General features: G+C 40.8%; 1 protein-coding gene across 4 annotated transcripts in view; it reads left to right on the forward strand.

Moving 5' to 3' along the window:
* CACNB2 (calcium voltage-gated channel auxiliary subunit beta 2) overlaps positions 1–27,812 on the forward strand; it is a 357,975-nt gene that overhangs the window by 122,743 nt on the left and 207,420 nt on the right. Inside the window, exon 1 of one of the 4 annotated variants that reach the window (XM_084868416.1) lies at positions 10,588–11,083. The exons of the other annotated variants lie outside the window; for them this stretch is intronic. Coding sequence (XP_084724542.1) covers positions 11,003–11,083 — 81 coding nt within the window. The 5' untranslated portion in view covers positions 10,588–11,002. Of the gene's footprint in view, positions 1–10,587; positions 11,084–27,812 lie in introns of those variants that run through there. 4 annotated transcript variants of the gene reach the window in all.

Below are 27,812 nucleotides of genomic sequence, written 5' to 3' on the forward strand. Positions count from 1 at the left end.
AAAATGGCAGTTACGTGGAGTTGTTACAATTTCACTATGATTCGATTTTAGGCTAGTAGCTTTAAGGTCACTGCTAGAGTTCTGATGGGTCTAATGTATGCACTCATGTGCCATCTAAATACTAGCTATCAGAATTCATTTCTCAACATTTTCCTATTAATGCCAGAACTTCATTAAGGGGAAAGGTTGGGCTTATAGAAAGGAAATAGAAGAGACTACAGTGTTTTTGGAGATCAGCTTCTAGGAACAGATGGAAGGGTAAACACAATTATTCTCCTAATAAATGAATTGGCACATGAAGAATTCTGTTCATATTATCCCATGCAATAGTTTCATTCATTCATTCATTTTAAGCAATGTTTATAAAGATACAATATGTAATATTTTATTACTGTTTCTAAATTACCATGTAGTCCAACTAAGCTCAAGATTTTAAATTTCAGGGCAAAGTTTCACCATCAGTTTTTACTAGCAATATGAACCAATTTCTCTGGTTTCAGGACTTAATTGCAACTAGAATGATGAGACTTGGTTCATATGAAACCAGGAACTTATCATTCAATGTTTCTTCATTCCCTGCCAGTCTTCCATAAATTCCCATGGGTTAAAATATTAAAATATATGTTGTAGTAATTTCAAATAAAACTTATAAATTCATAGCATCAATATATCAGACATTCAGCTTCATATAATATTGATAGAAAAGATTAGAACTATTATTACAAACTTTGGCCGAAGAACAATGATCTCAGAAAATTTCATAATAAGTTAAACTTTGAAGCAAAGAGTGAAACTGAAATAAGCGTAAAATAAATAATTGAATAATGATGCCAACCTTATTAGAAGTGCCATCCTGTACCTTCCAGCCCGTCGCCTTCTTTGTGAAATTGCTGAACCCATTGTTGCTGCAAAGGGCTGCGCTCCCCTCACCCCAACAGCAGCCAAACGTGTTGCATTAGGGTAAGCACTTTACAGAATTTGGGGAGTTGACAGAATCTGTTGCCATTGGGAACAGGAGCTGAGAAATTGCCCTGGATGACTCAGAGTCATAGGGAGTCATGGCAAGCCCACATTTTGTGTACTGGGAGGAAGTAGAAGTGGTGTGGTAAGGAGTGCATACACAGGGAAAGGAGAGAATCATCAGTGGCTCAGAGCACAGAAAACAGAGCTTCCCAGAGCACGGCCTATGAAGATGGCACTCTAGAGGTAGCACTAGACTATGTCAATGGTGGAGCAAGAAAGTAAGGATCTAAAATAGTTCCTGGCCTTTCGGAAGTCTGATGGTTCAGCTTTTCTGTGTTCCTACAGATGCTTGCCTTTTAAATAAGGCTGTGACACTTGAGGGAACTTGAGCGATTTTTGTCCTTTTAAACAAAATAGCCCAAGGTCTAATAAAACAAGCAAAAACCAAGGAGACGAAAGTGAATGCCAACTGTTAGCATAAACTTAAATGATGTGAATGACATACCAATATAAGATAGAGGTTAAATATATATGCAGAAGTTCATAAAACAATGCATAAAGCATCTCATGCTTAATAAACATTTAATTTTTAGCTTAATGATGTTTAGGTTTATTAATATATTCAAAATTTACTTAGCACCTAGCACATGTTAGATACTCTACTATTTTTGGGGATATAAGAATGAATCCGATAGTTTTTTCCTCAATAAAGTTATAGTTTGTACCTAGAATAAAACAGCATCTATTTCATTAAAACAAATAGACAGACAGACAAAACTTGTTGCTTTCATATCCTCAAACTGTTATGTTTACTTAGGTAGATCATCTACAGAAATTTGTCTGGGAACTAGTTTTGAATAACCAGCTATAATGTGGCCATTTATGCATAAATTTTGGCTCAAATCTTATATTTAAGTATCCTTAGTCCTATCCAGAAATTGATATTTTCTGGCTAACATCTAAAAATCTGTGTACCAATGTTTCTAAATAATATTGCTATTACTACATAGATTTATTTTTTATTTATAAAATATATTTTTATTCATTTCAGAGAGGAAGGGAGAGGAAGAGAAAGAGAGAGAGAAACATCAATGATGACAGAAAATCATTGATTAGATGCCTCCTGCATGCCCCCTACTGAGGATCGAGCCCACAACCAGAGTATGTGCCCTTGATTGGAATCGAACCAGGATCCCTTTAGTCCACTGAGCAAACTGGCTAGGGCTACATAGATTTATTTTAAGCATACTCATGTAACTGCTACATCACAACCATATTGGGATTGAGACTCAGTGTGGTAAGAAATAAGAAGGTGCTCTATTGGTGATTAAAAAAAAAAAAAATCTACAGTGACATAAATAGAGGCACTCAAGGAAGACACTAGGTGGTTGGGTGGTTGGACTGAATGGGAAAGTCAAGGAGACCACACTCTTACGTAGTCTTGAGATGCGGTAGTGAAAGGATGAGTCTAGGTGATAGGAGCTATTGAGAGAAGGAAAAGAAAATGGAACATAAATACAGTGATTCTCATTTTTCCTGTTTCTAATAATAAAATACTGTTTATTTAGGTGAGATTTTTATTTGTAATAGAGGAAATGGAGATAGAAGGTGGATGAAGTAGCCAAAGATAGTCATTTTGTTTTTTACAACATATTTTGGGTTAATTGACCCTGAAAACAGTTTTTGTTTTTTTTAAAATAAAATCTCTGGTATATTTTGGTTGAAATGGCAGATACTTGCAAATCTCACCAATCCTCACTATAGCCATTCCTTTGCCCTTTTCTTATCAAGGACATTTTAAATTTAGCGGTTGGCCAAATAAATGAAATCTGAATGGCTTTGGCTGTCTTTTTGAAAGCTGTCCCAGAGTAGGTGAAAACAAATGTTCTGTTCTTCCTGGAGGAAGTTCAGGCAGCCCCTCCCCCCTTGACTCCCCACCCCCACTTTGCCCTTTCTCCCCTCCTCTCCCAAGATGCAGTCAGAATGAGCCAGAAAAGGGCTTTGTGACTGTTGTTTAATGATAAGTCATTGTTGATGACTCCCTCCAGGGGTCAGGATGCTGTGGTGAGACCCTTGCTTAAGAAGTCACTGATTTATGTTCTCTGTCTTCCGTGCTGTGCCTTTTAAGTTTGCTATTAAAATATATTAAACAAACAAAACAAGAAAGTCACTGTTCCATGGCACTCTCCATGTCCTTGTCCTCTCTGGGTTGGATTACTGCAGTGTGTTCTCCGTGGGTGTGTCTTTGACGTTCACTTGGCAGATGCTTGTATTATCATTTCAGCCAACATTTTTTAATACAATGTGTACAGTATTATATATTAAAATAATGAATATGCTTCTCACCCTTGAAAAATTTATAACCCAACAGGGGTCAGCATTTAAGTTGACAAGTCACCATAGAATAATAAATTCTAATAAGAAATGTGACCTGTTGACAGAATTTTAGACAACCTATTAGGCATATTCAGGCTCAGGTTGGAAAGGCAAAAAAATACATTTAATATATGCTGGATGAACAAACAAATAAGTGAATTTACCATAATCCTGGGTGGATTGTATTTTCTTCCCAAAAGGATTTTTTTCCTCCAGGTATCTAAAATATGAATGCAACAGAGATTTTTGTACGATAGTTGGGTATCTATTTGTAAGTGACAAAGTCAATTTAAGTATACAAAAGTAAATTTTAAAAAACCACCTCAGATTGATCTAAACTAAATACAGACAGGTCTTCAAAGTCATTGGTACTAGTGGCCCTGGCTTGAGCTACACAAAACAATTTCCTGTTAAACAGAACACATTCTGACAGCTGTTTCAAATAATCAGAGCTAAGTTTTTATAACTTGTGTGTTTCAGTGGTTCATTAATTTACTCATTATATTCACCAAAAATCCAGAAAAATGAATGTATACATTGCTAATTGGATCTTTTTCCAAAACGTGTATAAATACATTGGTTTTGAATAGACCTAAACTCTCTTTTGAAATATTAATACTGTGTGTCATTTCACCACCGTTGACATGTCTTCATTTCAATTATAATGTGAGTTATATGAATGGATGTAATCCTCATGACCTATGAGTACTATGGAAAACCTTTTCTTTGACACATTAACTGAAGCACAGAGGGACTGTGCTCACAGCTGAACTAGTTAATGCCAGAGCCAGGGTTTGAGCCTGAGGAGTCTATTATTTTATTCATTACACTTAGGGCCTCTGCTAGTCCTTAAGGCCTTTCAGTGCACATAAGCAGAAGGACTCTCTTTGCGAAAAATTAGAAAACTGTACCTCCAACAGGCAAATGCAGCCTCTTATGATTTCCCCCCCAGATCACCCTTTGGCTAGGTCTCTGTGCAGTGCACAGAGCACACAGCTGCACACAGCAGTTTCATCTTTACCTCATCCACCACCTGTCATTCCTTTTGCAAATCACAGGTAACTTGCACACGTATGGTTTTATTTTATTTTGGCTTCAGCCGTATTAGGTAAACTTGAAAGTTAATTATCCTTCCCTTAGAAAAGAGAAATCTAAGACTCAAACAGGCTTATATATTGATAGCATAATAAATACACCATGAAGACCAAGAACTAGCGCAGAAAGATCCCACGTACTGAGCTGCTGTGTGCTTTAGTATCTACATGCTTTCCACATGACTACATACAGTGTTCACCAAAGCCCTGAGATGTAGATGTCGGCAGGGTCTTTATGTGGAAGAGGAAACGGGTCCAATAAAGTTAATTACTGTGCCCAGTTTCCATATGTGGTAACTGGAGTCAGGATTCAACCCTGGTCTGTCTGACTCCAAATCTGTGATCTCTTTGCCACGCTTACTCCACCTTTATTTGAGTGTTTCTGATCGTTAAGTGTACACATGTCCATACACAATAACACTCAACAGTGCTGGATAGCTGGAGTTTAGAATAAAGCACTTTTTGTTTAGTCAGAGAAAATTGCCTATGAGGGACTCACTGAGGAACAGACTGCTTGCATTTTTAATAGGTTAGATCCGTGGTCGGCAAACTGCGGCTCGCAAGCCACATGCGGCTCTTTGGCCCCTTGAGTGTGGCTCTTCCACAAAATACCACGGCCTGGGCGAGTCTATTTTGAAGAAGTGGCGTTAGAAGAAGTTTAAGTTTAAAAAAATTTGGCTCTCAAGAGAAATTTCAATTGTTGTTACTGTTGATATTTGGCTCTGTTGACTAATGAGTTTGCCAACCATTGGGTTTTAGAGAATACTTGAAAGAAGGAAAACCACTTAATCAGCAAGTACTAATTGAGCACCTGTTAAATGCTGGGCAGCCATTTAGATGCAATATGAGAACCAAGTCTGAAAGTCAAAGCACTTAGCTTCAAGGGGATCAGTCTAACTAGTGAAATAACCAAAGGGCCTGGGTGTGAGAATTATAGCTGCTCGGGAACTGCCAAGGAACTCAGTGAACTCTCAGGTTTGGAGTGTATACTTCATTCTCTCCATGAGTGGGTATGTCCAATTATAACATATTTTGTACCGCGCCCCCCCCCCAAGGGAAAAAAAAAAAAAGCAGATGCTGAGACAAGGACTCAATGCAGGTAGTTTACTGGACTGGTAGTCTCTGGGAGATAGGGAAGGCGAAAAAGCCATATTTTAAAAAATCATCAAGGTTGTAGGCAAAACAAGCTAGATAGCACCAGGTACCCCTGAGAAGGGTATGCAAACCTCCAAGAATAATCCACTCTAAGGATGGCAGTTCTGAGAATTTGTTTATCAGCTTCTGTGCCCCAGTCACTGAGAACTGACTCTATGGGCGATGAGTCCCCTCTCGTTACTGGGCTTGCTGATGGACTGAGGGGATGTTCGCAGACCCTAAGACCCTGGGGCAGAGAGTGGAAGGTTGCAAGGCTTGGGCTCGAAGTAGGACACAGAGTAAATTGAAGTTGTGGCTGAAATCAAAGGTGGATTGAGGGAATGAGAGGCTACAGACCTGTTTCAGGTCCCTTCCTGGGTTGTAATAACTGGTCAGTTGTTCTTGTAATAACTGAAAGATAGACCCACCAAGCAGGCAGGTGTTGACATCAGACTTAGATGGTCAAAGCTGTTTCTTGCCAGGGGTCACTTAAACTCTCTGAGTCTCCATTTCCTGAAAAGTGGAGTGATAGTACTTGCCTTGCAGGTTATCAGGAAGACTTGTTAACTCAATGCGATGGTGCTTTGTGGAATTTTTTGTAAGTACTCAGCACTGAAAGACCTATATTGACGGCACAAGGAATTACTTTTAAGTGCCCCGCCCCCTGCTTAAAGTCTAACTTATTAATTCACTTAACTATATTTTCCAATTTTTAAAATTCTGCTAAAAGGTCAATTAAGAGATTAATCTGCTAAAATACTCTTGATCAATGGGATCAAGAACATTTGGACACAATAAAATTCAGTTCCTTTATTGCAAACACATGCACTAAAGGGCAATGCTTTATTCACTTCAATGGATATGAAACAGAATCATTCTCTCCCTAGAAACCAGACACAGAAGGTTTGCCATGTGAGTTCTTATTGATGACAATGTCTGCTTTATTTCTCCAGCCTCTTCCAACGGCCAGGATATGTTTGCACATCTTATTTTTATGATGATGACAAGTGTTAGATCCTTTTGGAGAAACTGCTATGTACTCTTTTGAGAGCCTAATTTTTTAAACTTAAACAACTTCTAATGTCACTTCTTCAAAATAGACTCTCCCAGGCCATGGTATTTTGTGGAAGAGCCACCCTCAAGGGGCCAAAGAGCCACATGTGGCTCAAGAGCCACAGTTTGCTGACCACAATACTAGGCAGCATGCTTTGTCCTTGAAATAGGAAGGATATAAAGACAAAAAGCATATATAATGAATCTCATCTTCAAGAAAGACTGCTTATTGGAGGAACTGAATGAGGGTAGTTACATTTTTAGAGATGATGGGGAACAAGGGAGAACTAAATCATATTTGGCCTCATGTTTACTTATTTAAGACCAAAATAAGAAATGCATCTGAAAGGAATTCATTTGGGGCTTTTTAAGAAATAATTAGCTAAATAACTAGCTAAATTGGAGACAGATCTGACTAGCAGTCAGCAGTCCCAGGCTAACCAACTACAGAATTATGCTCAGTCCTTCACCTGAATGGTTATAGTAGTTTTCCATAGTTGTAGCTGGTATCCACAGATGCTTCTCTCTGCTCTCATGAGCCATAAGAACCAGTATTCATGTTCTTATATTCCCGCCCCCCCATTCCTCAACCCTCTGAATCTTAGTAGGTCCTGTGACTCACTTTTAACAAGTATAACACAGTAGAGGCGATGCTGTGTGATTTTCAAGGCTAGGTAAGAATCTAATATCCCCCAGAGTTTCTTGGAATGCTTGCCCTTGTTATACTGTCTCAGAACCTAAATGCTTCAGCCACATAGAAAGTCACATGTTTTCTTGTGGTCACCAGTCTCAGCTAAGCTTCCAGTTCACAGCCAGCATCAATGGCCAGCCATGTGAATGAGTCATCTTGATGTGCAACCTAGACATCTTCAGATGAGTCAGCCCCTGCAGCTACCTAGCTATCACCACGTCAGAGCCCCCAAATGGAAACTGCCCATTTGAGCCCAATGAACCCACACAGCCAAAAGATATAAATTTTACCTCAAGCCATTATTTTGGGAGATAGTTTGTTACACATCAGTAGATAATTTGTTTGTTGTTGTTGTTTAAGATACCAAATATAAGTGAAATCATATGGCATTTGTCTTCCTCTGTCTGACTTATTTTACTTAGCATAATACCCTCTAGATCCATCAATGTTGTTGCCTTTGGTTTTGTTTTGTTTTTTGGGTTTTGTTTTTTTTGCATTTCCCTAATAGCTAGTGATATTGAGCATCTTTTAATATATCTGTTTGCCTTTGTATATCTTTTTGGGAGAGCTGGCTGCTCAGGTCCTCTGCCCATTTTTTAATTATATTGTTTGTTGTTTGGTGTTGAGTTATATATGGTGTCCCCAAAAATGTATATATATCAATACACACTTTGAATAATTATGAAGGCAGTGTTTATTGAAATATATTCCATTTTCAAAATTGAGCTATCAGCTGTTAAAGTGTATATACATTTTTTTTGAGATATTCTATTGGATATTAACCCCTTTGCAAATATATTTTCCCATTTGGTTGATTACTTTTTTGTTTTGTTGGTAATTTCTTTTGCTATGTAGAACTTTTTTAGTTTGATATAGTCCCATTCACTCATTTTTGCCTTTATTTCCCTTACCTTTGAGGTCAAATTTATAAAATCTTCTCTAAAACCAAGGCCCATGAGTTTAGTATCTATGTTTTCTAGTATATAATTTATTGTTTTGGCTCTTATATTTAGATCTTTGATCCATTTTGAATTAATTTTTGTACATGAGACAAACTGTAGTCTAGTTTCATTCTTTAGCATGTGGCTTTCCAATTTTATTAGCACCATTTATTGAAGAACCTTTCTTTTCTCCATTGTGTGTTTTTTGGCTCCTTTAAAAATATTATTATCCCATATACATGTGGTTTTATTTCTGGGCTGTCATTTCTGTTCCATTGGTCCGTGTATCTGTTTTTCTGCCAATACCATGCTGTTTTGAATATGGTTGCTCTATAGTATAATTTTACAATTCTTTCTATCTCCACTTTGATGTCTATTTTAATTTTTCCTCTGATTTTAAATTGGTTGAAAATTCAGTTCATATCTGTAATTTTTATTGTACATCATGGTTTTTAAAGTTTTAATGTTAATTAAAACTGCCTCTACCAAAGTCATTTTAAATAAACCTCGTGAGATTGTGTTTTTTTTCCTAAGTAAAATTTTAAAAAGGTACCATATACTAGTAGTATTTTTCAATTAATATTGACTATTATTAATAACTATATATGCTGAAAGTATAGCCAAAATTATTCATCTTGTAGGCTCTTTGCCTGCAGCACTGATATTTTTGTGGTCAACTGTGTAGCTTCTTTTTAGTTCTAAATAATAAAAGCCTAATATGCTAAGTATTTGGTCATTCAGTCATCCATTCAACCAATCAAAGCAAAATATGCTAATGATATGCTAAGGTAGCTCACTCACTCATTATGACATACACTGACCACCAGGGGGCAGATTCTCCAACCAGTAGATTAGCTTGCTGCTGGGGTCCAGCTGATCGGGACTGAGTGAGAGAGGCCCGACATGCCCTGGAGCCCTCCCATAATCCCTTCCTGGCTGGCCAACCTGCCTCCTACCTCTCCGGCCCCCATCATGCACTGTTGGGGTCCCTCATCCTTCACCCTTTTGCAATTCAGGACCCCTTTGGGGATGTTGGAGAGCCAGTTTCAGCCTGATCCCTCAGGCCAGGCCGAGGGACCTCACTAGTGCACAAATTTGTGCACCAGGTCTCTAGTGTTATATAATTTATCAAATTTAATCCAAAGGATTTTTATTTTTAAATTAAGTAGGAACCATAATTCCAGAGGATTCTTAGACAATGGAAACATGTGGTACTTAAATACATATACAAATATATATATATATATTGTTAATTGGGAAAGACGCAAAGAAAAATATCCTGATGATGCCATTTGGTTTCAAAAAGTGAAGAGTCTAAAAAGCATTCCTTTGGGCCAATAGATCTTCATTGAGAGGTCCTAAACATCTCTAAATAGTTATTTCCTCCCCTTGTAATGTATTGATATTAATACCTTCTTCCCAGATTGCTTGAACTTGAGTACAGTATATGTAAATTCCCTTTCGTTGTGCCTGGTATATAATAGATGCTACATGAAAGTGATTGCCTATGCCCAGCCCCTTCTGTAACCTCCCATAACCTTAATTTTTGCAAAAATTGGGCAGCTTTCTAGGTAAAAACACACACAATGAAATGGGGAAATCCTGTGCATTTCTTTTATAGTAATTTAACTTTCAATCTGGAAAAAAAAAAGGAATTTGAAAAAAAAAAAAAAAACACACAAAAACAAACTGGAATATATGGTCCCTGCCACCTCTGTTTGTATATGCGTAGTGTCAGGTGGCAAGCTTTTCTTTTGTTAGCATATTCCCTCTGACAGAACCTTCCAGAAAGTTCCAGTCTGGCGAAGAGAAGGACACCAGGCTTTCCAATCTCATGGTGTTGCTTGCCCGAGGGAGGAGGCAGAGGTCCGCCTGTATAATCCGATTTCATCAACTCACACTAATCACTACTGATAGTAGCAGAATTTAGCCTGGATCTGCTTAGTTAATCTAGATTGACAGGGGGGAAGAGAAATGGGATGCAAGGACACAGACACAAAGGGAAAAGAGCCAACTCTGATTCCCAGCCTTGCTTTTCCATCTGGGGCGTCTAATTTCCTCCCCTCTGGGGCTTCTGTTTCTCTTTACCTTATAAACAAACGGGACTGGTTGGTAGGAGACCAGCTTTTCTCCGAGCAGTTCACCAACAACAGGTGCACTGGGAGCCCCTGGGTCAGCAGAGAGAGTGATGCCCTCGGCGGGAGGCTGCGCAGAAGGCACTTCCAGGTACACATTGTACCTGAGACTATGTATTATTTATTGAAACTGAGCTCTGCATTCTCTTTATTCTCTGGGCAGCCCTGGAGTCGGGCGCCTCCTAAGATGGATGCCACCAGCAGCTAACCTGAAGGCTCCCACCTGCTACTTGCTTTCATTCGTTTCTTTTCCAAGGAATTGTAAGCTCTCCCCACCAAGCTTCTTACTAAAGCTCCGGGAGTGATTGGGAATGGCAGTTTAGTGACTGAAAGAGGAATTCCTCCGTGGTTTTGGATATCTCCACATGGATTCAAGTTTCATTTTTTTAAGGAAAGACTCCACTTTGGATTTTATGGATATGTAAATGATACACATGTTGTAGCTTCTGTATCCTGAGTGATTATGTATGTCTTCACATGCTTAGTACCGAGAAAAAAACTGGGTTACTTGAAGGCTATCTTCATTGTTGCTTATGATGTCTATGGCTGGCAAACGAAGGGACTTTTGGCGTTTGGGTGACAAAGACATTTGGAATATATTCCATTGGATTTTCCATGTTGGTGCCACTGTTTCTGGCCATCTCCGTACTGCATGTTGCCATGCAAAAGGCACCTAAGGGAAAAAATGTCTCCTGGGTAAGTGGATGATGATTTTCTATCTCTTACAATGTTGTTTTAAAGCAGACATGTGTAATTTGAGAACTTAAAAGAATCTAGTGGTTTCATGTTCATAGAAACACTTGGGAGAACTTCAGAAAGTATTGCCTTAGAAAAGCAGGCACATATTTTCATACGTGTTAAAATTTCTTTGGCAAAAGCATGGTGGTGTGCTTGCTAAAGTATGAACTGTAAGACATGAAACTCAAGGCTTGTTCTGCATTTTTTAAGTTGCTTCATATTCGTATCTATAAACAAAATTTAAAATGCTTCAATACAAAGTCAAGGTTATGATGGTAAGATGTTTTTCACTCCAGAACTGTTGGTGTTCATAAAGATAGTTTAGATTTCTTCTGGGTGTTTTATGTCAAATTTCAAGGGTAGGAGGAGCAGAGTTGTTATTATTTTGGAGGATACTGTTGATATGTTCCTTGGTTTTTAGAAACAAGATAGGAATAGATATTTCTCAATGTTACCCATCTAATTAATTTATGTCAATCAATAATGGCCATGTGTACTGCAGTTGAACATCCCAGAGATAGCAGTGGCATGTTGATCCTAATCAAATTTGACTATTTACTGTTTCTTCAAGTTCAATTCCAACCAAGAATAGAAAGATTAGATTGAGCTCATAATAATGAGAACAATCTGTAAACTCTAGAGCAAAAAGAGGCTTTAGATCCCTGCTATCAAGTTTAGTGAGCTTAGTACATTAAAATTAATAGGCAAATGAATTTCCTTCTACTCTCCATCTAAAGTTTTTTCTCTGACACCATTGTTTTAGTCAGCACTCCATTATGTGAACCAACTGTACTCACCAGGGAATTTATTTTTATTTATTTATTTTAAAGTATATTTTTAACGATTTCAGAGAGGAGGGGAAATGAAGAGATAAATAAAAACATCAGTTATGAGAGAGAATCATTTATTGGCTGCCTCCTTGGTCTTGAGCCTGCAACCGGGGTTTATGTCCTGTCCGGTAATCAAACTGTGACCACCTGGTTCATAGGTCCACTCTCAACCACTGAGTCACACCGGCCTAGCATGGAATTTATTTTTATAATAGGATTATGACTTTATTAAATTAACTAAAGAAAAATAAATGATTACATATTTTTGGTCCAGAAATAATTTTTACTACTTAACTTGAAGATAGTAAATCATTCTTACTTGATATGAAATGTGACAATGTTTATCTGAAGATGATGGTTGTGTATGTTTTTCTGTGGGTTTTTTTTTGTGTTTTTTTGTGTTTTTTTGTGGATAGTTAGTCTTTATAGTACTTAATTAAAAGTGAGATACCTTTTCTAGCTGGTGTTGCTCAGTAGTTGAGTGTCTACCTATAAACCTGGAGGTCACGGTTCCATTCCTGGTCCAGGCATGTGCCTGAGTTTCGGGCTCAGAATGGGAACTATGCAGGAGACAGCCCATCAGTGATTTTCTTTCATCATTGATATTTCTATCATTCTCTTCCTCTTCTTTCCTCTCTGAAATCAATAAAAAATATATTTTAAAAGAGATGTATCTCAGTTTAAGCACAACTCCCAGAATTAGTTCCAAAAAATTGACAAAATTTTTCAAGTTATTTATTATTAAATATTAATATATTTTAAACTCAATGTTATTGCTGTTACTGATTTTCATCTCCTCCTAGAATAATCAAAAGATATTATTCAGAGACCCTTGGCCTCCATAGTGAGTTTCTTCCTTCCCTGAACAGATGGCTCTAGTGGCTAATTCTGCAGCCCAGCTGGGTGTCTGCCACCTTCTCCCAGTACACAAACACTGAATGGAGGAGTGGGTTCAGAAGTACGCCCCTCCTTCATCTGATGAATCAGACTAAAATATTACTTCTTCCAAAGCAGCGCCTGCCTAGGGAGGGTTTTTGCCACGCATGAGGGCAACACTTGAAACAATTTTTTGTAAATTTCAACTGTCATTGGGTTTGGTTTACTCCAGACTCAATCATTCTGATATTTTTTCTGAAAATGTCAAGTTGTTGGCTAAAAATTCAGTACCAGTTATTTTAACAGAGTCAGAGTACTTGTATTGTTTTAGGTTAAAATTTTCTCCGTATATTCTATTTTCTTATAAATGTCTCTGTACCCAAGTTTGTCAAAGCAAAGTTTGCAAGTTTAGTTACTGCTGCATTCTAGGGCAGTGGTCGGCAAACTCATTAGTCAACAGAGCCAAATATCAACAGTACAATGATTGAAATTTCTTTGGAGAGCCAAATTTTTTAAACTTAAACTTCTTCAAAATAGACTCGCCCATGCCGTTGTATTTTGTGGAAGAGCCACACTCAAGGGGCCAAAGAGCCACATGTGGCTTGCCGACCTCTGTTCTAGGGAATACATGAATTTGTTTGGTGTGTGCTGTGCAATAAATCAATAAAGATGTTCATTAATATTAAAAAATGCACCATTTTGAATGAATGTATGGGATAGCAAGCACGGGGGGACATGGGCCGCCAGCCGTGAGTTTGACATGCATGGTAGAGACACTTTCAAATCAGTTGAGGTAGGTTCAGGCATTGAATGACCTATCTCTGAGTCCTCTGGCTATGTGGAGTGAAACTGGGACTCTAACTTCCATTGGAACATTCATTTAGATTTGGGTTCAAGAGGAAAATGATTCATCTTATCTCAAACCATGCAGTGATTCTCACAGTGTAGAGAGGGGTTTTTATAACTCTCTATCCCTGGTTCCTCTCAAGTATTTATTAGACACACTTTGGCCCATACGATAAGCACAAACATATATTGCTGAACATCACAAGCGCAGAGGGAAACACCATCTATATTTTCCCGGTGCCTGTGGCAGACCTGTGGGAGTGTGGTATTTAACAGCAGAGCTGCTTAAACCGTGCCTGAGAGTGTCCATGGCTGTGAAATGAACAAGAGGGGAGTAACTATCTATTTCTCTGAGATGAGGTGAGGATGTAAGTCATCTTGCAATGAGGATTCAACAATCATTCAAGTGTGTATTAACTGCCTCTCCTATGTTGTTATCGGCATTGAGGAAACATCAGGAAATACGAGGCTCAAAATCACCGCCCTCACAGAACTCACATTCTAGTGAAGGGAAAGAGACAAAAAGCAAATAAACATACTTAAGATGGTGAGTAAAGTAAAGCAGTGATGGGGTTAGAGTAGGAAGAATGCCTCTAAGATTCATTTTCATAGAAAAGAAACAGCATGTGGTCAGGCCATTACTGAGTTTCCCAGAGCAAACAGGATGTGGGGGTGGCGGGCGGGTATGAGCTATACACATGGCTGACAGCACATGTCCTAGGAAGACTCCCCGAGGCAAAGAGAGGTGGAGGCAAGCAGAGAAGGTCCGAGCCCTTTTTTTTTTTTTTTAACCCAATGGGAGATAGTAAGACCTAGGCGACCTTTAGGGAATAGGTGACCAAATAGTATTCAGCCAATGAGGAATTGGAGGAGGGACTAAATAAATAGGCTATGTTCCCAGTCCCACCTGTACAATGGGTGCCCCCTCTCGAGACTGTTATTAAAAGTCTCATTTTTGCCATGCTTCTGTTTCCTAGCCCATCATTTAAAATGTGGACAGGTGTGCCATTTCTCACATTAGGAAATGCCAGGAACTGAGAGGGGGTGTTGCAAAATGGTTGGTCCAGATATAGGAGCAAAGACTTGCGGAAGGTAACAGAGTCAGCCATGCGGAAGTGTAGGAATGAAACGTTCCCAGCCAAAGGAATGTCCAGGTGCAAAGACCAGAGGCAAGAGCATGCCTGGAGTGTGTGAGGAATGGCAAGAAGGCCAGGCTGGCTGAACTATAGTGACATTCTTGGAATTTTCTTATGTCTCTTATATGTACTTGCCTATCTTTGGTCATTGTTCCATTGGAGATCCCAAAGCATGCCAAATCTCTCTATTCAGATCTCCAGAAAACGGTGGTTTGTAGCAGTGTCATAGGACAGCACACAGTGGAACTTGCCAAATATGATTACAGACAGCAGGAGGGAGGGGAGGGAGACTGATCAAAATGACACATTTCAGGCTTTACAAATGGCTCCTAAGAGTCAAGAAGCTTGTTTATTTTGGATGTTCTGGAAACAGTATTACAATGAACATGATGCTGTTTTTGGAGTAACAGAAAGTAGAACAAATTTTAAAATAATGTTAAAGGTAGTATTAAGAAAGAGGATTTGGAAGTAAGGATTCAAATTTATGGAACAGAACCCTTCAAACAGTAATTTTTACTTTGTATTAAAATAGATTAAATACACAGTGTGAAACTTTACTATGGAATCTCCATGTGTTCTTCAATTATGAACACCTCATCCAGAAGGGTGGTTTTGAGTCATGGTCCTATGGGCATTTGTCCATGGAAGCTGTATCGAGCCCTGAAGTCTATAGATGTGACCCTATGCCAGATCCACCTACTTTGTTGAAAAGTCATTTGCCTGGAAATAAAAATAATAACAGGTCCCACTTAGGAATTTGTCATTGTGCAACCCCCCTTGCTATTCTTTTAGTTGTCCAGATCTGAAGTCAGTCATACTGAACTTTCTGGTATTTCAAATCTATGGACCTACAGATATTTATTATTATTTGTGTAGAATATGTTTCACTAGCTGCTTTTCCATTTCTAAATTAGGAACTACAAGAAACTAATAACATTTATTTTTTAAAATGAAGGAAAGCTATAAAGAACATAAATGCATATATTTACAAAATGCAGTGTTAGAGATTGAGTAAGAACTCAGAACTCTAGAATCTATTTTCTGTTTCTTGAAAGAGATGTTTCTATTGAATGCATAGTGTGTGCATATTGTTATAAAACTAGAGGCCCAGTGCACAAAATTTGTGCACAGGGACAGGGGCATGTCCCTCAGGCTGGCCTGCACCCTCTCGCAGTCCAGGAGCCCTCAGAGGATGTCCGACTGCTGGCTTAGGCCCAATCCCAAGCCTAAGCCAGCAGTTGGACATCCCTCTCACAATCTGGGATCTCTTACCCTTTACTATCGCCTGCTCACTCCTTGCCACTGTTTCACTGCTCCTTAGTGCTGCCGTGGAGGCAGGGAGGCTCCTGCCACCACAGCTATACTCACCAGCTGTGAGCCTGGCTTCCGGCTGAGAGGCTGCTCCCCCTTTGGGAGCACACTGGCCACCAGGGAGCAGCTGCTGCATTGAGCATCTGCCCCTGGTGGTCAGTACACATCATAGTAACTGGTCATTTCAGTCGATCTGCCATAATAGTCACTTAGGCTTTTATTATATAGACTAGAGACCTGGTGCATGAGATTTGTGCATTTAGGGTGGGGGTGGGGGGGGGTGGGGGGGTCCCTCAGCCCAGCCTGCACCCTCTCCAATTCAGAACTCCACAGAAATCAGACCTAAACCAGCATTCGGACATCCTTCTCACAGTCCGGAACTGCTGGCTCCTGACTGCTCACCTGCCTGCCTGCCTGCCTGATCACCCCTAACTGCCTCTGCCTTGCCTGCCTGATAGCCCCTAACCACTTCTGCCTGCTGACCTGATCACCCCTAACTGCTCCCCTGCTGGCCTGATCACCCCTAACTGCTCCCCTGCCTACCTGATCACCCCTACCTGCCTCTCTCTGCCAGCCTGGTGGCCCCTAACTGCCCTCCCCTGCTGGCATGGTCACCCTAACCACCTCGGGCTCAGCCCCTGCCACTGTGGCTTTATGTGGAAGGACATCTGGATGGATGTCAAGAAGACATCTGGTCTAATTAGCATATTACCCTTTTATTAGTATAGATTATACATCATAAGCTTTAAGGTAGAATGTGTTAGTAGGAATAAAGAGACATTTCATTCAAAATGTATATTGGTTTGATATAATTCAAATCCACTTGTTTATGACAAAAATCAAGTCTAAGAATAGGATTGCTTCCCCTAGCTCAGTGGTCGGCAAACTGTGGCTCTTGAGCTACATACACCTCTTTGGCCCCTTGAGTGTGGCTCTTTCACAAAATACCATGGTTTGGGCAAGTATATTTTGAATAAGTGACATTAGAAGTTTAAGTTTAAAAAAAAATTGGCTCTCAAGAGAAATTTCAATCATTGTACTGTTGATATTTGGCTCTGTTGACTAATGAGTTTGGCGACCACTGCCCTATCTGGCTTGGCTCAGTGCTTGAACTTCAGCCTGAGGACTGAAGGGTTCCAGGTTTCTATTCTGGTCGCAGGCACATGCCTCGGGTTACATGCTAGATCCCCAGTGGGGCACGTGCAGGAGGCAGCTGATCAATGATTCTTTCTCATCATTGATATTTCTCCCTCTCTCCCTCTCCCTTCCTCTCTGAAATCAATAAAAATGTATTTTAAAAAATAAAAGAATAGGATTGCTTTGCTATCAAAGCCAAGTAAAGTGTGTCATTCATTGTCCCTGACAAAGCCTGAGCAGTTCAGTTGCTAAGCGTCTTTGCTGGGTTCTTATCAAATAAAATCCGTGGAGAAATAACTATGCCCACCGGGCATTTAGGTTATAAAGATGGAAAGTTGGGGGGGACAGAGTGTTTCTGGGGTAGGCGACAGTGATATTCAGTGGCTGAGAGGCAGGGAATGCGGGAATGCCCAGTGCCTGGAAGCACTGGAAGGTCTGGGATATGCAAATCTGCTTGGGGCGGGGTCAGGCCCTGTGCTCTGAGAGGTCAGGTCTGGAGGGAGGGCAGGGGTGTGGTTCCAGGATCCCCTTCATGTGATGCTCTTTCCCCTTCCCTTAATCCCGTGGTGGGCAAACTGCAGTTTGCGAGCCATATGTGGCTCTTTGGCCCCATGAGTGTGGCTCTTCCACAAAATACCACGGCCTAGGTGAGTCTATTTTGAAGAAGTGGCGTTAAAGAAGTTTAAGTTAAAAAACTTAAAAAGAAATTTAAAAAACGCAAAAGAAATTTCAGTTGTTGTACTGCTGATATTTGGCTCTGTTGAATAATGAGTTTGCTGACCTGTCCATTTGGATGAAGGGGGTGGGAAGCAGGTACGAAACGCCTCTCAGTCCTGGATCTCTGCCGGGCGGCTGAGGGGTGTTTGGTTTATTTGATTCTTCTTACACATTAAAGGGGGTGGCAGGGAAGTGTCTGCCAGAGTTGGTTTCCTTCTGCTTACTCACCAGAGCTGCCCCACATGCTGCCTTTTCCCTCCTTTCCCCGCCAGGGATGAAACTGGGCCCCCCCCCTTGTATTTCGTGGAGATTGCACTCCACAGGAATCTGCTTGATCTAGGGAGGGTTGGGGTCATTCACTGAGGGAAAGGTTCAATTTAAACAAAGCCACTGTGCCAGCTGAGCTGTTTGTGGAGGGTTTATCATCCCTTCTGGCTGTTTCCTGGGAAACTGCAAACTCAAGATAGCAAAGCTGGGCAGGTAGTGCAGCAAGGCTGTGCACACCTCCTCTGCCGGGGGCTGTCCCCAGGCCGGGCCACACAGAAACCCTCCTGGTGATGGCATTGTTTGCTCACCCGCTGCTGCTGTGCATGCCTGTTGCTGAGCTGTTATGTTATGGCATCCTGGCTAATTTGCATACTCCTCTATTATTATATAGATTAGTTACTAGAAATGGGCTAAAAGGCCAAAATGAAAATTAAACATACTCTATATATGGGATGCTGGCATGGTTACAGAGAAGAAAGGTGTCTGCAGGGAGGAATCCCCTTTCCCTTTTTTTTGGTCACATGACTCTATGTTTCATCTCGTTTCCATACAGATGACTCTTTTAAGTTGTCAAGGGTCCCTATTTTTGTTTTTCTTTTTAACCTCTCTGACCACTTACCCTGTTTCCCCAAAAATAGGACAGTGTCTTATATTAATTTTTTTCCCCAAAGTTGCGCTAGGTCTTATTTTCAGGGGATGTCTTATTTTCTCATGCGCTAGGTCTTATTTTCGGAGGATGTCTTATTTTTGGGGAAACACCGTAGATATGTGTCTATCTTTGTGAATTTAAAGCTGAATGGCTTTCAATTAGGACTGGGTCAGAGATTTACCTCCTGTCGCTTTTGCTGGTCTTTCTACTTAGATTACTCATCTTTGACACCATAAGTTTCTGAAAATACCGACGGTAATATTTCCCTTTCGATGCTCTCAGCGTATATCACTGGTGCCAGCAGTGTTTCCTGGTGTTATTCACGTTCCTCTCTTTGCTTATTGGGATACATCAGAAGGTTTACTAAAATTATTTCAAACACCTGTGCAGGTTTTCTTTTCTTTTTTAGCTTTACTCACAACTGACAGGAAATCAGAGTGTATGCTGATTCAGATAAATTCTTATGCTCATAGCTGCTGAGATTCTTCCAGAAACTCACATATGGTGACAGTTTTTTCTTCTTGCAATAATTTTTTTTTTCCCCACCAAATAATTGGATTTTACATCTAGGCTGGGAAACCTGAGAGATTGTACCCGGAGGCTCCAGTAAATATAGATGTGTGGTGCTTTATATAGCCAGCATAAAGCCTTAGGAAGTATCTACTTGTATGGGGCCTGCCATTATTATTTTAAAATTTTATGTATTTTTTTATTTTCTAAACTTTTTTTAACATTTGACCTTTCTCACCCATTTCTCTCACCACTATCCCTGCCTCCAACAACCACCGACTTGTTTTTAATTTTTTTAAGTAGTAAAATATGAACCTTTTAAAAACAATTATAGTTGTAACTTACAGGATCCTGAGACATTTAAAAGGGAGCAAATCATCCTTTTTAGTCTCTGAACAAACTTTTTTAAAAAATATATATATATATATTTTATTGACTTTTTTACAGAGAGGAAGGGAGAGGGATAGAAAGTTAGAAACATCTATCGGCTGCCTCCTGCATATCCTCCACTGGGGATGTGCCTGCCACCAAGGTACGTGCCCTTGACCAGAATCAAACCCGGGACCCTTCAGTCCACAGGCCTACGCTCTATCCACTGAGCCAAACCAGTTTCAGCTGAACCAACTCTTTGCAGCTGCTTTTCTGTTTCCTATTTCTGTTCCCTGTGACTCTATGCAACACTTTGTCCCGTTGTCCCCTAATGAGGAAAATTCAAGCTTTGGAGACAGATTCTGGTTTAAATCCTGATTCTCCCAGTAGCTGTGTAGAGTTAGGCAAATGTTTAACCTCTGAGGTTGAGTTTATCTTTTTGTAAAATGGGGCAGTCAGACTTTTCCTTTTGGAGTATTTAAAAAACATGGCCTGTCTGGTGCTCACGAGAGTGCTGGCCCTCCCAGGCAATTTGTTAAATTCCCATTCCCTCCTCCTTCATCCGGGATGTATTTCCCTGCATCCTCTAGACTCTGTATGGAGCACTAACTTCCCAACTTCCCCTTCTCCAATCCATTCCACACACTTCCACTACTCAAAAAGTTCCCTGAGGCCCAGATTTTCATCCGTTTTCTGACAGATCAAATCCTTTACATATTTCCTACCATCGACAGAGAAAGTTAAGTTAAACATTCCCAAAGCCAGCTGAATGTCTTGCCTGGAGCAGACAGGAGGGGCCAGAATCAAAGGCAGGGGAGCCAGGGTCCCCTCTCTCCCCCTGGCTGACTCCTTCCCCTGCCGGGGTTTGCGCCCTGTCTTAGAGGAGGTGAGCTTCCAGCTGGAGCAGCTGCCCTTCCAGGTGCTGTGGGGACACCCCTGGCTCCCGGAGCCAGCGCTGGGGCAGGGAGAGGTGTAGGCGCTTCACCAGGGCTGCAGACAGGCGCCCCTTGGGGCTGTCCCCGGCCTCGGAGGTCCTGCCCGGAAGGCATGTGAATAAAGGAGGTGAAGAAAATCAAATAACGATGTGCAAGCTACCAAGTTGTCTTCCCCTTTTCCTCTTCGGGCGAAGGTGAAAGAGAGACGTGTGCTCAAGCAGGTGCATGAAAGACGTCTAAGACCTAACCTTGAGAGCACTATGTCCAGACTAAACAGCAAGTCTGCCATTTCTGGGAGAAGGTATTGATCTGTGTTATCATCTACTTTAGATGCCATATTGAGTCACGGTTGGCCTCAATATGCCTGAAGGCAGGGCCCAGGACTGGGGAGGCCAACCGTGACTTGTTCCCTAAGGTTAAGATGGGGTAAATTTCCAACAAGTTACCATAGCACAGTGTGTTCAAAGGGATCTGAGTCCGTGCCCTGTTGGGTGATTTAGATCTGACTGTCCCCACCTTTGTGCAGGCTGGCGGTGAGTGACAGCCCTGGTGGGCATTCACTGCCTCGGTCAGCGGGTCAGCAAACCTGTCAAGGAAAACACCCCTGCGATGCCACAGCTTGGTGAGCAGGGCAGGTGCGGCAGCCCTCCTGAGTACAGAGACAGCAGGTAACGCCCCATCATAAGGAGGCCCTGGTTCCGCCCACCCTGAGAGAACCGCTGTGCGGTTGCTTCTGGAGGGATCCCTCTGAGCAATTAGAAGGAGACAGGTTCGGGATGCTGTGTGGGAGGGAAGGTTGGAGAGAGTCCACTGTGAGTAAATTAAGTGACTAAATCAATGCTAATCCTGTTTCAGGGATTCGCTCAAGCTAGGGCGACCACAGTCTCACTGCAATGCCTATTGTCAACTACAATGAGTGTCCTCCTTCATTCTCAAAAGGGAGCTGGCGTGGCAGTAAGTCACATGGCTACTCTTACTGTCACAACAGAGAATGAATGGGAGATTGAGGTAAAGAGGAGCGGGGAGAAGGAGGCCTGGGGAGGTATGAGCTCTCCACAGAACAGCTTTGTCTGTGAACAAGCCTGTGGACTAGTCTGGCATTAGACAAGGACACATCACCTTTGTGACTTTGGGCAAGCAAACTGGTCTCTTTGAGGTCACTTTATTTACCTGCAAAATGGGGAGCGATTTTTGCAATAAGGTATATTTTAATTGAAGTGTGCACATTGTTTTCTGAGGCAGAATGCTATTGCACACCTGCTAGACTACAGTAGAGTGTTAAGCATAAGGTTTATGTGCACTGGGAACCAAAAAACCTGTGTGTCCCACTTTCTTGAGATATTTGCTTCCGTGTGGTGGGCTGGAGCTGAACCTGAGTATCTCCAAGGGCGGCCTGTACTCACCTCACGTGGTAGTGGACGTTTGGTGTTTTTGTCTTGGCACATGCTGTTCATTTTAGCTTTTAAATTAATTATCTTCCCAAGTCAAACCAGGAGAGTGAAATGAGCTGACTTAGCTCTCTCTGGTAGCATGAAGGGAAGCACATGAAGGTGGATGACAAGGTTTCTATTATTTGTTGTTGTTAATCACCTGAGGATATTTTTTTCATTGATTTTTAGAAAGAGTGGAAGGGAGGGAGAGAGAGGGAGAGGGAGAGTGAAATATTGATGTGAGAGAGACACATTGATTGGTTGTCTCCCACAAGCATCCCCACCAGGGCAGGGATCAAACCTGCAACCCAGGTACATGCCCCTGACCGGGAATTGAACCCGTGACCCTTTGGTGCATGGGCTGATGCTTTACCAAGGAGCCACACCAGCCGGGAAATGACAAGATTCTTTCATCTGTTCCTTTGGTTAAACTAGTTCCACAAGGTAAATGCACTGCAGTCTCCTTCCATAGCATAGGAAGGATGTGAGTACCTCACATTTCTTGGGTCCTAAGAAAAGAACACAAGTTTTGCATTCTCTTTAAATTAGCATAGTCTTAATGTGACCAAAGGCAGGGCTGTGAGAATGTTTGCGAGAGGGAGGAAAAGGGAAAAAACACAGCTCCCTGCACATGTCTCAGGCGTACTTGCTTCTCTTCCCGAGAGCCAGTACTGAAGTCCTGGAAGCCTTGACAGCTCACTTGAGTGTCTTCATTTTCTGCCATTTTCTCAATAATCTTATAAAATCACCGTGGAGACGTTTGAGTGCTGCCTGCTGAGGCGAGCTGTCCGTGTGGGGCCCATCCGGCTCTGCCCTGGGTCTCTGTGAGCGGGTCTGCCACTCTACACCACTGCGACAGTGTCCTGACTTCATTAAAGTGGGACTGAAATTCATTTGATTTGTAGACAAACCATGGTGTCTTATTTATTTTTTTAATATATTTTATTGATTTTTTTACAGAGAGGAAGGTAGAGGGATAGAGTGTTAGAAACACCAGTGAGAGAGAAGCATCAATCAGCTGCCTCCTGCATAACTCCTACTGGGGATGTGCTCACAACCAAGGGACATGTCTTTGACTGGAATAAAACCTGGGACCCTTCATTCGCAGGGTGACGCTCTATCCACTGAGCCAAACCGGATAGGGCGGCAAATCACTGGTGTTTTTAAACACAGAATTGCAAGTCATGGCGGCAGGGACAGCTGTGGGTCTCAGTGCTCACCGGGCCAGGTGCTCCCTCAATGAGGAAATGAACTCCCTTATCTGCTAAGACAGCGGAGTGCAACAAGATAGTGAGCGCACTGGTTTAATATATTGATTTTAAAAGATTCCCTGTTTCCCCAAAAATTTCAGGTGAACGATAAGTCTGCACTCATATCACTCAATTTTTTTTCAATGTAACCTAAACCTGTTAATATCTATATTCAGCAAAGCTGCCATGGTTGCCCGGCAACGAGGCTTAGTGGGCTAGTGAGCAAGAAACACAGCTAATACAACCTTGATTTATGCTGCCACTGGACAGAAAGCTCGTTCTCCCTGTGTTCTGTATGGATTTTCCTTTTCAAAGCATTAAGTAAATCTTTCAAAATGTTAGCTCAGTGCTATTAGGACTTTAAAAATGATGGTACAGTAGGTGACATTTTAAAGCAGTTGAATAAGTATGAGGGAGGACTGTCTCTCCCTCTCTCTCCCTCTCTCTCTCTCTCTCTCTCTCTCTCTCTCTCTCTCTCTCTCTCTCTCCCTCCCTCCCTCCCTCCCTCCCTCCCTCCCTCCCTCCCTCTCTCCCTCCCTCCCTCCCTTAATGAAAGCAAGGGTAGTTCTTTTCCTCAGAAGCCATCTTGCACTTTTCACTGTCATTTTTATTTTTTCTCTGAAGAAAGATGCATGCATTATTCCTGGGATAAAATAGCATGGAAGTTGAAGTGTCAAAATTGGGAAATAGGGTTTTGATTAATTACTTCCAAACATGTACTTTTATATCTTATGCATGGGAGTAAAAGGAAGAGTGAATTAAAATGACTTTTTAAAAATTTAGGGAGAGAGAGAGAGAGAAAAAAAATTGTCAATTTGTTGTTCCACGTACTGTTGCATTCATTATGTCCGGACCCGGGATCGAACATTGGCATATTGGATGGACACTAACTACCTGAGCTACCTGGCCAGGGCCTGAGATGATTTTTCTTATGTAGATTCTCTTTCTTTTCTTATATTCTTCACCATGGAAACTTTTTCTCCTCTAAAGTTAAGAAAAAGGAATGCGAAAGAAAATCAGTGTCTTCTACTTCATGGACAATATATACAGTGTTCCTGGAACATGATTTGGGACTTAAAGCTTACATTGTCTGTTGTTTTATTATCTTATTTTTTTCCTAGTTCAGATTTATTATGTAAGTCCAATATGCTGAGGAAAAGTAAACTAAAGGACTCTGAATCGAATCCTTTTTGAAATAAGACTGGAGAGGAATATAATATAAAGCAAATAACCAGGACTGTTGAAGTGAAAATGAAGATAAGAATGAGAATAAAAGACTGATAGAACTAACTTCTTAATATTTATGGTAACTGGCAGAATCCTCAAAATCTGCAGGGAGCATAACTTTTGGTCCTACATGATGGAGGAAGCCAGTCTTTCATTATTACTTTGCTGTCAGTCATTTATATCTATTTGACATTCTTTCTTTTATCTTTATTCCATAATTGGTATGAATTACTATTTTTTTTGAGCAAACTAGGAGGAGTTCAGATTTTATGTAAAATCTCCTCTTATTTGTAAGTGTTGACTTCACTAAAAACTAACAATGCCAACCTGTTAAAGTTGAAACAAAATGTGCCTGGAAGCCAGAATATTCTCATGGTTGTTGTTTGTAACTCCTGATGAGGAGGAGAGAGGAGTGGGTTGCTGGAGGAATCCTAAGGAATCTCACCTGTGAAGGGGCTGCAAATGAAAGTGATGAACTATCAGGGAGGTTCAGGAGGGACCCTGCAGGTCACCATGGTGACAGGGGGGGAGGAGATGTCCGGAGGACGAGGGGTGGCATCCACTGGGTTGAAAGTGCTTTCAGGTATTAGTGATCTGAGAAGAGAAATTTCAAGTGGTTGGTGAAGTCAAGCACAAATGCAGTGACTGATAGGGAGTGTGTAAATAATAAAAGTGGAAACAAGCAAAATATACCCTACATTTCCCAGGAGGAAGTAGGCCGTAGTCACTTGAGGAAAAGTTGAGGGAAGATACAGAACAAATTTCTGGAGAAGTGGGAGAAGATGGGACCAAATGCAGAGGGCAGGGTTAACTTAGAAAGAATTAAGAATTCTTTAAATGGAAGCAGAACACATAAATTAATATGTGAAGTTTTAGTGTGTGGTTAATGACATGAATTTCGAATAAATTCCATGTTGGTTGACATGTTTTGTTTGGAGTAGAGGTGAGGTCCTTGGAAAATGAGGAGGTCAAGGTGAGACAGAAGGAAGAATGAAAAAGAAAAATCTATAATGAAATAATTCTAAGCATATGGAGAGTCATGATGAATTTGGATGAAGTCTTTTATTGACATTCTCCAGCAATTTTCAGGAACCTGGGAGAAAATGACTGAAATTATCTTTTATCAGTAGGAACTAAAGGTAGTTAAGGAGAGGGCTTCTGGGTTGTTAGTTTGTACTGCCGAAATGTTGGACCTTGGGTCAGGTGGAGAAGATATTTCGAGATGTAAACTCAAGGTCATGGGAAAGGCTAAGTGTATGTTTATTATAAGAGAGGAGCAGACAAGGTAAAAATAAAAAAGTCATGATCAGAGGAAAGTTCCAGAGACTGCAGGCCCTTAGTAAAAACAATTTGGGGTAAAGGCAAGCAGAGTTAAGAGGTATATGTGTGGGTTCCTGGTGAGCAAGCGAGAGTCATTCAGATCGAGGAGAGCCAGCGACCTACGGGCAGGGACCGAATTTTGCATGTGACACCCAGGATGACAGCAGAGAACATCGCAGAGAGGGAAACCAGGCCAGGTGGAACAGTGCTGGAAAAACATTGGGAATACTTCCAAAGTTGGTAAACGGACACTCTATTTTTATTCTATGTCACTTATAATTTATAATTATAAAACCAAACTAAACGTTTGCTTTTGATGCCTTTCTTCCCTACAAAATTGAAGAGAAATGCTGCATTTTATTGATTTTGTTCACTACTGAATACCCAGTTCCAGCATAGTTATGGCTAATAGTAACCATGGTTTGTTACCTGAATAAAAAGACAGCAACATCAGATTTTTTTTTTTTTAATTTCCTTGGTTTTTAGATTCACTTGTTGATAGTTACGTATTTGTTGTTCATAATTTTTATCTTTATTTACTTAAAAAAATCTGATGAACAATATTAACTGTTGAATATAATAGAATCAGAGGTATGGCAGGGGAGTGAACTGACGATTCTTGGGGAAAAGGGGGGAGGGGGATGTGGGAAGAGACTGAACATAAACTGTGCATCTATGGATGAGGGCAATGGGGGGTGGGGAAAGGGCAGAGGGTGGGGTGGGAACGAGGGTGGGGTGGGAACCTGGTGGAGGAGAGCAATGGTGGTGGGGGGGGAAAGGAACATTTGTAATAATATGAACAATAAAAATTTATTTTTAAAAAAAGCAACAGAGGGGGGAAGGGATGCATGTGATATGATTTCATGGACTTCAAAAACAGATGTGGGTCACTGACTGAAATGAGTGGAAAATGTTTTGGAAGTGACAAGTAAGGAACTTATCTCTTGATAAAAATATAAAAGATAAAAATGTCCAGCTCAAATGTAATCAAGGACATATAATTCATTTAAACATTTGCTAGTCTGCAGGAGACAACGAAGGTGATTTAATTTTTTGGTCAGAAGCATGTGTATAGTTCACTGCTTTAGTCCCATAAAGCAAAAATATTGTTTTAAGTCTAAATATTTCAAAATTGTATGTTTTTGTTTCTTAAAAGATCGTTTTAAAATGGCAAATGTATTTTAAAATTTGTAGCTCTCTGAAAGCAGTACCATGATTTCTGGGGTTCCCATTTAGTTTTTCACAAGCTCACTTTTTTATTTTTTATTTTTTAAATATATTTTATTGATTTTTTACAGAGAGGAAGAGAGAGGGATAGAGAGTTGGAAACATCGATGAGAGAGAAACATCAATCAGCTGCCTCCTGCATGCCTCCCACTGGGGATGTGCCTGCAACCCAGATACATGCCCTTGACCGTAATCGAACCTGGGACCCTTCAGGCTGCAGGCTGACACTCTATCTATTGAGCCAAACCAGTTTCGGCTCACAAGCTTACTTTGAAAGGTTTGTGCTATCTGGCTGCGGGGGTCAGAATGCACAGGGAGCTAGATTTGCACCTGCCTGGCCAAACAGCCCTGACGGTGCCCAGCATGGGAGCCGGCTAAGTCTCAGAAAGCATGAGGTGCACTTGACACCTTTGGCTTTTGGCAAAATGACTCAAGGGTATGACTTGACAACTTTTTTGGGTGAACAAGTTGTCCCTTTTCTTTAAAATGTCATCAAGAAAAAAACGTGTATTTGCTGATGTCAGCCAGAAAATGAAGCACTTTAAAAAATGTAATTTTCAAATAGAGTAATATTTGAATATGAACTTACCCTGGTTCTTGTCTTAGTTTGGAAGCATTGCAGAATTACCTTTAAAAAAAAAAAAAAAAAA

Source organism: Pipistrellus hanaki (assembly GCF_964339955.1).
Source record: "Pipistrellus hanaki genome assembly, chromosome: 1".
Lineage (NCBI taxonomy): Eukaryota > Metazoa > Chordata > Mammalia > Chiroptera > Vespertilionidae > Pipistrellus > Pipistrellus hanaki.